The sequence below is a fragment of the Acipenser ruthenus genome, chromosome 3, assembly GCF_902713425.1.
Source record: "Acipenser ruthenus chromosome 3, fAciRut3.2 maternal haplotype, whole genome shotgun sequence".
Classification (NCBI taxonomy): domain Eukaryota; kingdom Metazoa; phylum Chordata; class Actinopteri; order Acipenseriformes; family Acipenseridae; genus Acipenser; species Acipenser ruthenus.
In genome coordinates, this window is record NC_081191.1 from 44,000,376 (window position 1) to 44,015,017 (window position 14,642).

At 42.2% G+C, this 14,642-nt stretch overlaps 1 protein-coding gene across 3 annotated transcripts in view; it reads right to left on the reverse strand.

The window, feature by feature from the left end:
* Positions 1–12,424: 12,424 nt before the first annotated feature.
* Positions 12,425–14,642, reverse strand: part of LOC117394748 (SWI/SNF complex subunit SMARCC1-like) — a 61,906-nt gene continuing 59,688 nt past the window's right edge. For all 3 annotated transcript variants that reach the window (XM_059012982.1, XM_059012981.1, XM_059012980.1), the window contains exons 27-28: positions 14,437–14,580; positions 12,425–14,288 (exon numbers count right to left, since the gene is read on the reverse strand). In XM_059012982.1, the coding sequence (XP_058868965.1) occupies positions 14,197–14,288; positions 14,437–14,580 (236 nt within the window). In that variant the 3' untranslated portion in view covers positions 12,425–14,196. The remainder of the gene's footprint in view (positions 14,289–14,436; positions 14,581–14,642) is intronic.

Below are 14,642 nucleotides of genomic sequence, written 5' to 3' on the forward strand. Positions count from 1 at the left end.
GAATTCTAGGAGAGACGGGTCCCTGTGTTTGCTCTTCAGCGCAGTGGAACACTGCAGTTCAATAACTTCAAGCTGGAGATTGTCAGATACACTGTCTGCATAAACAGAGAAGGGATCTGCAAAGAGTTTATAAGAGGCTTGCTCGCTCCTGAATTGCTCAAATCTGCTGGCAAACACCCCATGTAGTTCTTTCAGGACACTTGCATGGCGTTCCAGTTGTATGTCTCTTCACGTGGAAAGGCTTGTTGACATGTTTCAAAGTGTGTCAGCTGCCCTTTCTCGAGCTGGTTTGTGAACAGCTTTAATTTCATTTCAAACGCTCACACTGCCTCAAACAAATCACAAATGAGATGCTGACTTCCTTGTAACTTTAGGTTTAAATCATTTAAATGTCCTGTGATATCAGTCAAAAAAGCCAGATCAGCAATCCAGTCGCTTTCTTCCATGACAGACGTGTCTCTTCCCTTCTCTTCCAGAAAATGTTTTATTTCTTTTCACAGTGAAAAGAACCTCTTTAGGACGTTGCCCCAGCTAAGCCATCTCACTTCAGTGTGATAAATGAGGTCACCGTAAGTGGTGCTGATATTCTCCAAAAAAGACTGAAATTCACGGTGATTCAAAGATCGCAAAATTCCTAACCAGAAAGCAGTTATTTATCGGCCTTCTACATCCAACTCTCTTTTTTATCAGAGTTTGGTGAGTTTTTATTATCAACACTAGCTGTCAAGCATGTCATTTTAATATACATGTTGAGACATACATAGAGACCCCCTTGAAAGAGATTTTATGATATTAATTGAGTCCTTTGTTTTTTCTCAACATGTTACTGGTCCGAGTCAAATTCATGGCCATACACTAGATTTAGTTATTTCTCGTGGTCTAAATATTCAGAACTTGTCTACCATTGATCTGACGATGCTGGGTTACTTAATATTCGCAAAATTCAGAAAAAAAACACAGGTGGTTGAGCATTCAGCTATAAGGCCCCCCTACATTATGAAATGACCTGTCTAGCCCTGTAAGGAAAGCTCCCACTGTTGCTACCTTTAAAACTAGATTAAAAACACATTTTTATAATCTATTTTATATATCTTAAAATGTTTTCTTACCTTCTTGCTAGTTTTACTGTTTTATTCTGTTGTTCATATTTACTGGTTATTGTTACTTTTTGTAATATTTATTAATGTTTGTATCCTTGTAAAGTGCTTTGTGGCAATCTATCATGAAAGGCGCTATATAAAAATAAATGTTGATTGGTACAAAAAAAATCAACAGATAATGCCTCCCTACACTCTTTCAGTTTAAACTCTGCACAGAGCACAGGACTACAGGGCATGCATTGAGGTTAATGAATTCTGAATGGAAATTAGGATGCACTCATGAAGGCCGTTAAAGCTCTAACATAAGGGTTATTAAAGAGGCAATTAGATGCTGCCCTTGAGGAGAGAGCATTCTGAATATAAACTGGCTGAATATAGCCAGTTGACCTGGTCTCATCCCCAGGTTTATTACAGTCACAGACAAAAGTATTGGCATCCTACACTTAATATAAGATAATTCAAGAAAACATGTTAAATACAAGCATTTAGTGAACATTAGTCACAAATGAATATGACAAAGACCAAAATACACAATTTCTGGTAGTTTAACAAGCAATATTTATTAAAAAAAACAAAAAAAAAATAAAACACTTAAGCTCTTTCAAATTAGTCAATGACCAAAAAGGAGGTAATGATTTCCAACATCAAAACAAAGGAGTTTGATTCCTGTTTGAGAAAAGCACTCGTAGCAAACTACAACAAACAAAATAGTTACAGAACAGTATCAGAAAAATATGGAAAACCAAAATCTACAATCAGAGCAATAATCCAGAAGCACCACAGAACAAATTCAACTAAATGCTTGAAAAAAGTGGAGCTCCAAAGAAAATTACAGCAGGTAGGAGAATCGTCCAAGCAGCTAAAAATAATCCAAGATTAACAGCCAAAAAAGATTTAGAAGCATCGAGGAATAATAGTGTACAACGAACTGTACAAAGACACCTGAACAGAGGAGATTTTTAGACCTTGCTGCAAACCAGTTTTAAAGAAAATTCATTTAACAAACCGTCTAACATTTGACAAGAAATATGAACAGGAATCTGAAGCATTCTTCAACAAAATTCTTTGTTCCAATAAGACTAAACTATAACTTTTCCCCAAAAATGGACCACAGTATGTTTGGAGATAAAAAGGAAAAGCCTTCAGTGAAGAAAACCTTGTACCTACAGTTAAACTGGAGGTGGCTCGATCATGATATGGGGGTGTTTTAGCAGTTCAAGGAATGGAGACATTCATGTGATTGAATATCGAATTAATGCAGCCATGTATCAAAACATTCTGCAAAGTACATTGATACCATCTGCTCGTAGGTTGATTGGCAGACAGTTTATCTTTCAACACGACCCAAAAATAACCAAGAGGAGAGACAGAGAGCAAACAGCGGAAAAGTGGAACTAGAAGCAGCGCGCAGAAGCAAGAGACGGGGGGTGTCAGAGAGACGAGACCAGGATAATAATAATCACAACTGCAAAGTGGAAGTGAAGCAGTTGACTTTGCAGCAGCTAAGACATTTTGCTAAAGAAGAGTTAAGTACATTGTAATTTAATTAAATTAATTACACCTGGGTTTTACCACATGAGTATATTTTATATGAGCACACTGATGTCTAGGAGACTTGCACTAGGCAGTCCCCAAGTGACCATGATAAACCAGACCTCACAAGAGGTAGTAGATAGCGATGCTGGAAAGAGGGAAGCCTACCTCTGCCTTCTCGAAGCCTCGAGTTGGTGCCAGCTCTGCGAGGAGAGGGGCCATTGCATTCGCAACTGCCCCCGGCCTGGAAAGGAGGTGGAACGACCGGAGGGCAGCTGGGAAGCCTGCCTCGCCGTTCTTGAGGCCAAGAACCTGTGCCGTGCCTGTGGGGAACAGGGCCACTGTGTGGTCAGCTGCCCTGCTCTCCAGGAGGAGGGAGAAGCCCCGCTGTCTCCAGCGTAAGAGGGAGAAGCCCCACCGTTCCCAGAGACCGAGGGAGAGTCGCATCAGTCCCCGATGATAGAGGGAGACTACCTGCTGCTCTCTCCTCCACCGCTAGGGGGAGACTACCCACTGCCACATTGAGGCCATGTGTGCTGCGCACAAGGGGGGGGGGGATATGTGGCAATGTGCCCCACCTCTGTGTGTATTTTTGTGTTTTATGTTGTATGTAGTGTGTAAATGTTGGTGTTTATGTATAAAGTGCACAGATTATAATGTGGGTTATGAGCACAGGTGATATAAAGTGTAATTTGTAGTTAGACCCGAGGATGGCACAAATCACTTCACGTGCAAATTAAAAGGGTATTTGTATGGTATGGAAGCACGGGAAGGGCAAAAATTAGTTCACGTGCAGATGTACAGAGATTCCAATTGAATGATTGATTAGCAATCGAGTCTCGGTACAGCTGCATAAAAGGGGCACGTTTTCACACATTCGGGGTTGTGTGTTCGTGAGTGGAGAACGGGTGAGAGAGAAGGAGATATATAGATAGATATATATATATATATATATATATATATATATATATATATATATATATATATATATATATATATAAAATAACAATTGCTATTTCGGGCTGGAAGCTCCGACATGGTACTTGTTTTTTATGTTCGTCCACTTTGTTTGTATGTCTGTTTCCTTTGGCCAATGCACCGTTTTGTTTGTTCAGTCTGTGTTTTCTGTTTTGTACAACCTTTTTATTTGAAATAAACCGCCGCAAGCAAGCGCCTTCATCATTTCACTTCAGTACTGTGTGTGTTTCTTTCTGGCCTGACGTCACCACTCAGCCAACTGTGTCACAGGGCCTCACTGTGTGTTCCTTGGCTGAAGAGAGGCAGCCTGGTAGGCCCCCTGTTGGAGAAACACAGAAATTGTGACAAGAATTGAAGCAGGAGGTCACAGAGGTCCAAGAAAAAATGGCTGATCTGTCAGATCGTGCAGAGATCTACCACCTATTGAGTCCAGTTCTACCACCCATTCCCCAGGTTGTGGCCTTTCCCAGACCATTAGGAGGACCCAGAATAGAGTATCACCCCCAGGCCCAAATAATCTATCACCGGTGTAAGCAGGTAGGACACATTGCTCATTTTTGTCAGTCTCTTATGCCCCAAGACTCCAATCCTTTAAACTAGAATGCCCCACAGTCTTAGGCCAGACTGTGGGCGACTTTGACTCCGGCCTGACTTGTGAAAGAATAAAAATAGTTGGCAGAAGCCCCATGGTAGAGGTGTGGATGAAGAGTGTTAGGATGCCTTACCTTTTAGATACTGGATCCCAAGTAACTATGTTTAAACAAAGTTTCTTTAAACAGCATTCTGGTAAGCAGTTGAGGGGCCCAGTTACTTGGCTTTCATTAAAGTGAGCTAATGGGTTGACAATTCCTTATTTAGGGTATGTCCAACTGAGAATAACGTTGGGGGATATGACTCTACCAAAACAGGGTGTCATTGTAGTTGAAGATGCCAGTCTCTCTGTACCTGGGTTGTTGGGGATGAATGTGAGGCCTACAAATGGCAACCTGGACAGTGGCACGCAGGCGTCATTCCTCGGCGATGGCGTACAGACGTCCCCAGGCGACGGCAAGCAGGCAACCCCAGACGACGGCAAGCCGGCGACCCCAAGCGAAGCGGAGCCAGCGACCCCAGGTGATGGCTAGCAGGCGACCCCAAGCGATGGCAAGCAGGTGACCCAAGGCGAAGCAGAGCTGATGACCCCAGGTGAAGCAGAGCTGGCGACCCCAGGCGAAGCAGACTCAGTAGCCCTGGACGGTGCAGGACAGGGTAGGAGCATTTCCTCGGGAGGCGACGGCTCTAGGCACCCTAGCAGCGGTGGTTCCGGAACCCCAGGCAGAGACAGCTCCGGGCCCTCCTGTAATATAAAAGGGAGAGACAGTGGCTGCTCCAGCCCCTCCAACAGCGACAGCTCTGAACCCTCGAGTGGTGAATTCAGGAGGGGAGCACCTGGCCATGGAGGCGGCAGTGGGAGCTCCACTTCTCCCTCGTGCTCTGTAGCTGACGGCTCCCTTTTCTGGGGCTCTGGCCCCAGGCTTTCCAGCAGTGCAAAGGATGCTGTTGGATTTAACACCACCGCGGGTGATGACAGGCAGGCTTCCCCGGGCGGTGTCGTGGAGGCATCCCCTGGTGGTGGTGAGCTGGCATCCCTGGCCGATGGTGAACAGGCATCCCCAGACCATGCAGGCTTGGCAGCCCTAGGCCAGTAAGGCGGCAGCGGGAGCTCCACTTCTCCCCCTTGTGAAGGAATCAGGAACATGTATGGTGCAGGGGTTGGAGTTGGCCACTCTGCCTGTGGCATGCAACGGGGCTGGCCCTCTTCTCAGTAGCTGCGGCTCGACTGGTTTCTGCAGTTCTCCTCTCAGCAGCCTATGCAGTGGCTGCTGAGGAATGCCAGTATCACATCCTGATCCTTCATCTAATAGAGGCAGCAGCAGCTCCTGCTCCTCTCCTCCTGGTGGTGGAGACCGAGGTGGCTCCTGCTCCTCTCCTCCTAGCTCTCGGAACGGCGATGGATCAACCTAGTCGTTTCCCTCTGGTGATGGAGGCGGGAGCAGTAGGCAGTCTCCCCCTGGCGGTGAAGGCAGGAGCAGCCAAGAGTTTTCCTATGGCGTTGGAGGTGGGAGCTGCAGGCAGTCTCCCTCTGGTGGTGGAAGTGGGAGCTGCAGGCAGTCTCCCTCTGCTGGTGGAGAGGGGAACAGCAGGCAATCCTCCTCTGCTGGTGGAGGTGGAAACAGCAGGCAATCTTCCTGTGCTGGTGGAGGTGGGAACAGCTTCCTCATGGGCTTTGGATGCTCGCCCCCCCCCCCTCCCCTCTTGGATGCTGGACGTTCGTGCTCTCCCTGTCTGGGTGCTAGATGCACAGGCTCCTCCCACTTGGGCGCTAGTTCATCCTCTTGGTATTGCGTGAGGCAGTTTTGACTGATCACTTTACTAAGTTTGTTTGGGCAGTTGCTCATTTGATCAAACTGCTATCACTATAGCTCAAGCATTATTGTCCAGCTAGGCTACATAATTTAAGTGGACTCAAAGACTGATCGAAGAGCAGCCTTTGAGGCCATTGAAATTAAAGAACTGTGTAGGTTGTATAGGGCTGAGAAAAGTCATACCACCCCTATCACCCTGCAGGAAATAGACATTGAAAGATTTAATAGGACCTTGCTGAACCTGTCATACCACCCCTATCACCCTGCAGGAAATAGACATTGAAAGATTTAATAGGACCTTGCTGAACCTGCTTGGAACACTAGAAAGTGAGAAAAAAATTGTTGGAATGAATACTTGCTAGAATTGGTCCATCTCTACAATAATAGTGTTCATAGCTCTACTTGATGTTTGGATGTCATGCCGCCTTCCAGTTGACCTTATGTGGGGCCGCCCCCAGGAAGGAGCAACATCTGCAACAGACTGGGTACAGCGACATCACGAGTGATTGAAGTATGCCTACTGGAGAACTGGGGAGTGCAGTACTGAGGCAGGGAATCACCAAAAAAGGTACTAGGACTTCGCCTTTATTGCCAGGAGAACGGGTATTAATTAGGAAATTGGGAAGGAAGAAAAAGGGGAAACTAGATAATTTTTGGGAGGAAGACCTTTTTGTTGCAGTTAACCACTTCAACACCATGACATACGCACGTACGTCAAGTTTCCCATTCTATTCTATGATCGGTTTCTCAGTCTAGCGTTTCATGTTTCATTCCCTAAGCAGTGCTAGTACTGTGGAATGTGCAATGAAAGTCAGGGGAGGGTCAGGTGACATTTGTATCCAATTGCATGTTGTGTAGAGATTCCAATCTACCTGTTTAGAAGACTGAAATATATTGCGGGAAGCCATTCAACTTTTACAAGTATATAAATAGTCTTTTATATTATTTTTTGTTTTATTATTAGTTTTACTTGTTTAGTTGTAGTTTATATAATTTTTAGCGAAAGCTAAACATGGCAACGTACGTGCAGAGCAACAACGGGAGTGATGAAGATTTCGAAGTTGGTTCGGAGGATTTCGAAACCAGCGACAGTGATGCTGACATCACTCAGCGATGATGATGAAGAGGATGTGGAGCAGGGGACTGAGTGTTTATTACTGATCCCTACGATGGTGCCATTCCTCCATCATTGATTTTGCACCTGTTTACACAGATGTGCACCCCGCCGTGGAACTTGAAAGTTTGTGTTCTCCATTGGAGTGCTTTTTGGCTTTTGTTCCCGAAAAGCTAATCACTTACCTTTGTGACTGTACAAACAAAAGAGCATGCAGCTACTTTACAGGTAAGCCAGCTGCAAACAGGAAGGTGTTTGGTTTGAAATGGCAGTGCTGTGACGAAATTATTATTATTATTTGTTTATTTAGCAGACACCTTTATCCAAGGCGACTTACAGAGACTAGGGTGTGTGAACTATGCATCAGCTGCAGGAGGTTAAGTGACTTGCTCAGGGTCACACAATGAGTCAGTGGCTAAGGTGGGATTTGAACCGGGGACCTCCTGGTTACAAGCCCTTTTCTTTAACCACTGGACCACACAGCCTCACAATGCCTGTGCAAAGTAACCCTGTACATGCATTTGTGACTATCCCTCCAACACAAGGGAAGCAGAGACTGCAAAAAAGGTGCAGGGTCTGCTACGAAAATGAAAACAAAAGAAAGGACACAAGAAAAATGTGCAGTGGTTTGCGAAGGCAACCCTGGGTTCTGTTGTATTGAACATTTCAATAAATGGCACAGAGCAAGTAGATAATGGCACACGTTTTGATGTTTTTTGATTTTTATTTGATAATTATTGTTTACTGATTATTATTGTTATTAGCGTTATTGTTTTCATTGTTCAAACAAAAAAATAATAATAATAAAAAGAATGTGTTTTTATCTATGTGTTTAACATGGGTATCTAGTACACAGGAGCATAAAGGGTTAATGAAAAACACAGTTTAGGTCATTTATTTTATTATTATTATTTGTTTATTTAGCAGATGCCTTTATCCAAGGCGACTTACAGAGACTAGGCTGTGTGAACTATGCATCAGCTGCAGAGTCACTTACAATTACGTCTCACCTGAAAGACGGAGCACAAGGAGGTTAAGTGACTTGCTCAGGGTCACACAATGAGTCAGTGGCTGAGGTGGGATTAGAACTGAGAACCTCCTGTCCTACTGTACACATTCATATTTTTATGTAATGTGTAGCCTACCCAAAACACATTAGTGTTATTTCAGTGCAATGATTTACTTTTAAAATGCATTGAGCACTATAAATGTATGTGTGAGCGATTTTATATATATATAAAATAGGTAAAATGAAGAAGGAACAGAATGTATTGTACAGATGACATTTACATTTAACAATGCTATTTTGATTCTTGGGCACCTTCTGCTGCAGCAAACCACAACTCGGTCCCTGCTATTTATATGAACAATGTCGAAGAGACTCTCGCAGTGTATAATGCTAGAGATCTCGCTAAGAAGACACAACAAATATTTAAATTAGTATATTGCGGCTCTTTTCATTAACATATTTTCTCTTAGTACATACGACAAAATGTATACTTTGCGAATTGTCGCAACGAAAATGCAAATTGCCGTATGTTTGCGCTGCGACTGACCCCATAATCTTTTGCAAATTCTGCAAACTCATAAGCTGCAAATTGCGGACCATTATCTGCGACTAGTATCTCTGGAACTCCATACCTGGCGAAGATAGCTTTCATTCTTTCTATTGTCTGAAATGTTGTTGTTGATGGCAGATTTGAAACCTCTATGTATCTGGAGTAGTAATCTACTACTACTATGTAGGTCCCATTGTTCCAGTGAAATATATCTGCAGCAACACACTGCCATGGCCTGGTTGGTAATGTAATCGTTATTAGGGGTTCTAGTCTGGTCTGAGTTTCTTTGGTACAAACCTTGCATCTTTCTATAAGGTCATGGATTTGTGTGGTTATATGAAAAGGTGCTAGCAAGAATTTTATAGACTCACGAAGAGCCGAGCAGCAAGGGAGAGTGTGGACTTAATCAGAACCTAAAGCTAAGTAGAATTATCGCTTAAAAAAAGCAAAATTATTTAAAAATATGAAAAAGTGAATGAAATCACCTCATCTCTGTAGTTATGACTTAATGTCAAAGCTCACTCCTTCCTCAGGCAAAGGCTGAAAGAAAAAATGGCGCCGAGCCTTATGTTATCACTCGTATTTATCTCCAGGAGGCGGCAACGAGGTCTGACGCATACAGGGCTCTTAAAGGAGCAGCTTTAACAGCTCAGGTAATTCAGGCTATAAGAGATATATCCCATTATCTAATAGTTACATTTCATACTTGAAAGGTAAAGGGATTTATTTAAACCATTTAACACACAAAATGGCATTAAATGCTGCTTACTCTTTAGTAAGGATTAATGCATTCCTGGCAGATTTTCACTCATGACCAGATCTTGAGTTTTAATGTCTAATTAACATGGATTTTGATCGTTTTGAACTCCTAGTGTGTAATTTAAACTCTATTGTGCAAGCTATATTATTATTATTTTACTACATATTTGGAGATTTCAGTTGTTTAATGTGATCAAGGTGGTGCTTAATGTGCCATTTTTAAGTGTGATGAGACCACTTAGAGCAGATACTTTTATCTGTGGATTTAATTAGTATTGGGAATTGATGGTACTTGTGGGTAGAATTTATACAGCAAGCATAGCACATTTTGCTGATTAAAGAACCAAGAGATCCCTGGATCCAATCCAAGAATTTACTCCAAAGCTGGTTTAATCTCAAAGGTATATATCATATTAATGCATAACTCAATTAACAATTCCCCATAACTTCTCTGTGCTCCAGCGAAGCTACCACAATAATCAGAAGCAAGAACCTGCACTCACACACTGAAAATGTGATGTATTCTGTGAGTGGGAAATGGATTCTAAAAATGGAAAGTGAATACAATATTGTGCTTGTTTTCAGCTTCGATCATCATCCAGTGTTACAGCATTTCTGCGAGGACATCGGTAGGGGCCCAAAATACTTTCCAAAGGAAAGACAAAGCACCCACGCTGAAGAGATCATCAAAAGGGGTTGATGATAATAGCAGTAATCAAAAGAGGCTTGGCCTGTGTGGGTTCTCAACCGTCTTGTCTCTACAGTCTCTTGATTACCACGTAGCGCCCCGGAAAATAAGCAGCTCCCTTGTGTGCAGCCTGGCGAGATCCCTAATGAGACGGCCTTCCTATTCAACAGCACCAATTATCCCCTAATGAACTCCATTAGGGCAGCCAAGAGAATGGCAGGAACAGAACAAGAGGAGAATGGAGACATGGGTACTGATTCAAGAGAAAGGGAGCGAATACTACTCTTACTGAATTTAGGGACATGCAGATAATTTGTTACCTGCGGTAGGTAATGTCCTCTTCCATGACTCAGTTGGGGCGACAGGTGAATGAACATGTGTCATTAAGCACAGCCTTACTGATAGAACTAAAGCAAACTGACATATAAACTTAGATTTTTCATACAATCCCTACCACTTATTTTAATAAAGCCATGCTCTGTGGAGACATCAAAGAGGTATATTTCTCTTGTGATATAACCCCCTCCCCCTTTTCTCACTGGAAATAATGCTGAGCTCAGCCCAGTGAAAAATCCCTCTGTATGAAAGATTTTAAAACACTGGATTAAACAGAGATTATTAGAATTATTGTTTATAAAAAAAACGATCCATGTGCCCAGGAAACCACCCATGTGCCACTGTTTCCTAACCTTTTGTTTAAAAACTTCAGAAACTAAAATAATGAATCTACTGATTTAACAAGGGTGTAGCCACTTTTCTGCAACTTGCACTGCTCCAAACATATAAGGAATATTAAAAGTGTTTATTAAACCGTATAAATCCCTCTATAGTAATTTGAATGCTTAACATCATACTAGATCCCAACTGTCCACCCTCCTTACATCAGTGTGCTGTGCGATTACCTCAGACACCAATACAGGACAGACATTGATAATGCACGATGAATGTCTGGATACACATGCTTAATATAGACGCATGAATACCGCACAATCCCTTTGTAGTATTGTGAAATGAAACCGCACATTATAGTCAATATTCCATGGATGATGCCTATAGCAACTCCAGCTGTTAGCAAAACATGCTGGGGTGACAGTGGGTGCATGCCTAGTCATAGCATGTGTTCCAAACAGTAAGTGAACTTGCTAACTTCTACAGACGCCAATGTGCAGCATAGCACAACTGTGGAAAAAAAATAAAAATAAATCGGGAACCAACCTAGTGGCTGTGTGGACTGAAGCCACTGTCCATCTACAAGGTAGATATTTGGGTCATGGGTCTGTAAAACAAGAATTTTGCCCAAGTAACAGCCAAATAAGAAATACAGGTACACTCCAAGGGACAAAGGAAATCAGTACTTTAAAAACAAAGTATGTAGTAAACATAATTCAAAATGCTCTATGTAACTGCAAACATAAGTACCTTAAATATTTACTCTCTATAGACATGTCATAAATGTTAAAAAATGCTTGTTGTCCCTGTCAAACACCGGTAAATATCAACAATACAAGAAAGCTTAACTGCCAAAGAACAGGAGTTCATTATTTTTTACTAAACATGCCCCTGTGGGCCGTACAATGCAATAAGTAGTACCAAGTAGAATTTATATTTGCTAAATGTAATTAAAATTGTATGTTATATGTTTAAACTGTACGACTGTGCCAACAAAAACCATATAATAAAAGTAGGTTTTCCTGCCTGATGTCACAAATGTCACCGTACCTTATTTGAGCAAAAGGATAACGGTATATACGTTATAAGCGAATCCTTTTTAACCAGAGTAATTCCCCATTAAAAACTAAGTTATACGTTGTAAACAGAACTCTGTTCTAACATGATCCGTTATTTTTTAATATTGCTCACAACTCATAATGCTCAAAAAAAAAAAAAAGATGCAAAAAATGTCCTTCTTATGACCCTTATTATTTGTTTATTTAGCAGACGCCTTTATCCAAGGCGACTTACAGAGACTAGGGTGTGTGAACTATGCATCAGCTGCAGTCACTTACAACTACATCTCACCCGAAAGACAGAGCACAAGGAGGTTAAGCGACTTGCTCAGGGTCACACAATGAGTCAGTGGCCGAGGTGGGATTTGAACCAGGGACCGGGGACCTCCTGGTTACAAGCCCTTTTCTTTAACCACTGGACCACACAGCCACCCTTGTTTCTTATAATTGAGTTTAGAAATGTTTCATAAAAGGTATTTTAATTCAACACATTAAATAAGCAGATGCAGCACTGCTTAGTTTGTAACGTCTGCCGAGAACATAATAAAGCAGAACTAAGGGTTTTCATACAAAACACAACTTTTATTTGACAGTGTCAAGGTCTCAGTACCAATTAAAAACATATAAACTGCATGAACACCAAAGTGAGAGTCTACACAAAGTTATTTAAAAAATAAAACAAATACAAAATGTATTGAGCAATGCCGTTCAGTTCATTTCCCCTGTACCAACATACCCTAGAAGGTAAGGTGACAGCAGTGGACACACAGCTTCCAGTTCACCGGAATGCATTTCACAAAGAAAAGAATGAGACCAGTAACATTCACACTAGCAAATTCTGTGATCCGAGACTGTATTCCAAGGAAGAGATCAAACAAAACAAAAATCAACACACATGGTTTGAATGTGCCAGAAGTTCTTTGCTAAGTCACCTTTCACAATTGGAAAAATCTCCCCTAAACAACCCCTGGTCCATGCAGCAAGTGTGATCTGTACTGAGAGCTGCATCAAATTGGATTAGTTAGAACCTTAAGTTTAACCTTTTTTTTTTATTTTTTGGCCCAGATAGGAATACTGTATGGCCAGGGAGGTGGGATTCAAACCTGTACACACAATAAAGGCTTTGGCCAAACCCCACAACTTCACCCTTGTTATATCTCATTTATATTGACCAGCAGCAAACAAATGTTTCTGATGACAGCTATGCTCTAATGTAGTACTAAACACAAAAGGAGAAACAATGTTTTGACAAGAGAAGTTTTGATAAAGATCTAAAAGTAGCTATTTTAAATTGGAGCACGAAGACATTTACAAAACACTTCTACTCGAAACGCAGGCTTGATTTCACATCATGTTTTTGGTTTTCCTGAACCTCTAACTTACAAGATGTCACAGCCATTTGGCTTGGTGGTAGTAAGGGGGTGGGGGTGGGGGTTCTGTCTACACCAGTAAAGCGTTATAGAGTAAAAGGAAAACTGAACTGTTTGTGCATAAGCCTTCCCATCCAAAAAGGAGGGCTAGGAGAACTTTGATCACCTACTCCCTTTCAGTAGAGATATTCATTTGATGTCGCTTCTCAAATGTGGTAATCTATAAATGTGTGATCCCTCAGTAGTGTGTGTGTGTGTGTGAGGAGAGATTCAATTAAATTGTAGACCTTGGAAATGACACAGCCCTTGGTCAAGAACAGCAGCAACCAAATAATATCTATTGCTAAACTGTTTAAAAAACAGGTCACAGCAAACTGAGCTTCCTACAAGCCATGACTAGTTGCACTTTGTATTTCCCCACCTCCCCTATAATCTGAGAAGTGTAAATTAAGACAGCACTTACTCACTGCTCTATTTATATAAAACAAAGTTACAGATACAGATCAAGGTACGCTGTGATTAGAGACTGAGCCTTAAAAGCAGAAGACATCTTCAAAACAGACCCAGATATGTGGGGAGTCAGAGGTAGTTCTTCAAAGAGGAGAGTGTTCAAATACCCAGGCTCTTCCCTAGAACTGTGGGAGGTTAAAAAAGAGGAAATCTTGTTTTTGTAATTGACCAAATCAACACATGCCAATGTTAGAGCAGACAATAGCTAGACGATCCCAATTTTATTTTTTTATGAATGTGTCTTTAGAATTGATAGGACAAGATTGAGGATAAAACTCCACTCCTGTAACAAATATTTTATTTCCAATTGCCTTCCATTTTGTTTTGGAAAGGACTATGGGCTGCTCTGGGAGGTTGCCTGCTACAAGATATCTATCCTGCAACAGTGTGAGCTGAAGTAAGCGTATCAGGACTAGGGGGTGGGGGCGAGGTGTTATTTGGTTGGTTCATGTACTAGTTCTCAGCCACTCGGGTTGAGGCAGGGGCGGCCGGAGGTCCTGCAGGGGTTGGAGCTATCCCATCAGGCTGCACTGGTGGGGTGGGGTCTGAAAATCAAACAAAGACATAGAAGCCATGTCAGTAGTGTGCAATGCGACCCATCATAGGTTACAATCGAAACATATTAATTTTAAAGATTTAACTGACCAGTGAATATCTGCCCCTCCACACCCCAATAAAATCAGAAATACTCACACATGCCATTCTGTGCTCCTGGGTGCCGGGGTCCCATCATCAGGGGATTGCTTGGCTGGGCAGGGTGGGAGGGTGCACCTGGAGCACTGGTCAATATTCTCCCTGCCATGGGCTGGCCTGGTCCCATAGGCCCTCCAATAGGCCCTACACACACACAGGAAATACATAATCCACCATAGCTCTAAAAAACCATGTCAATTGCAGGA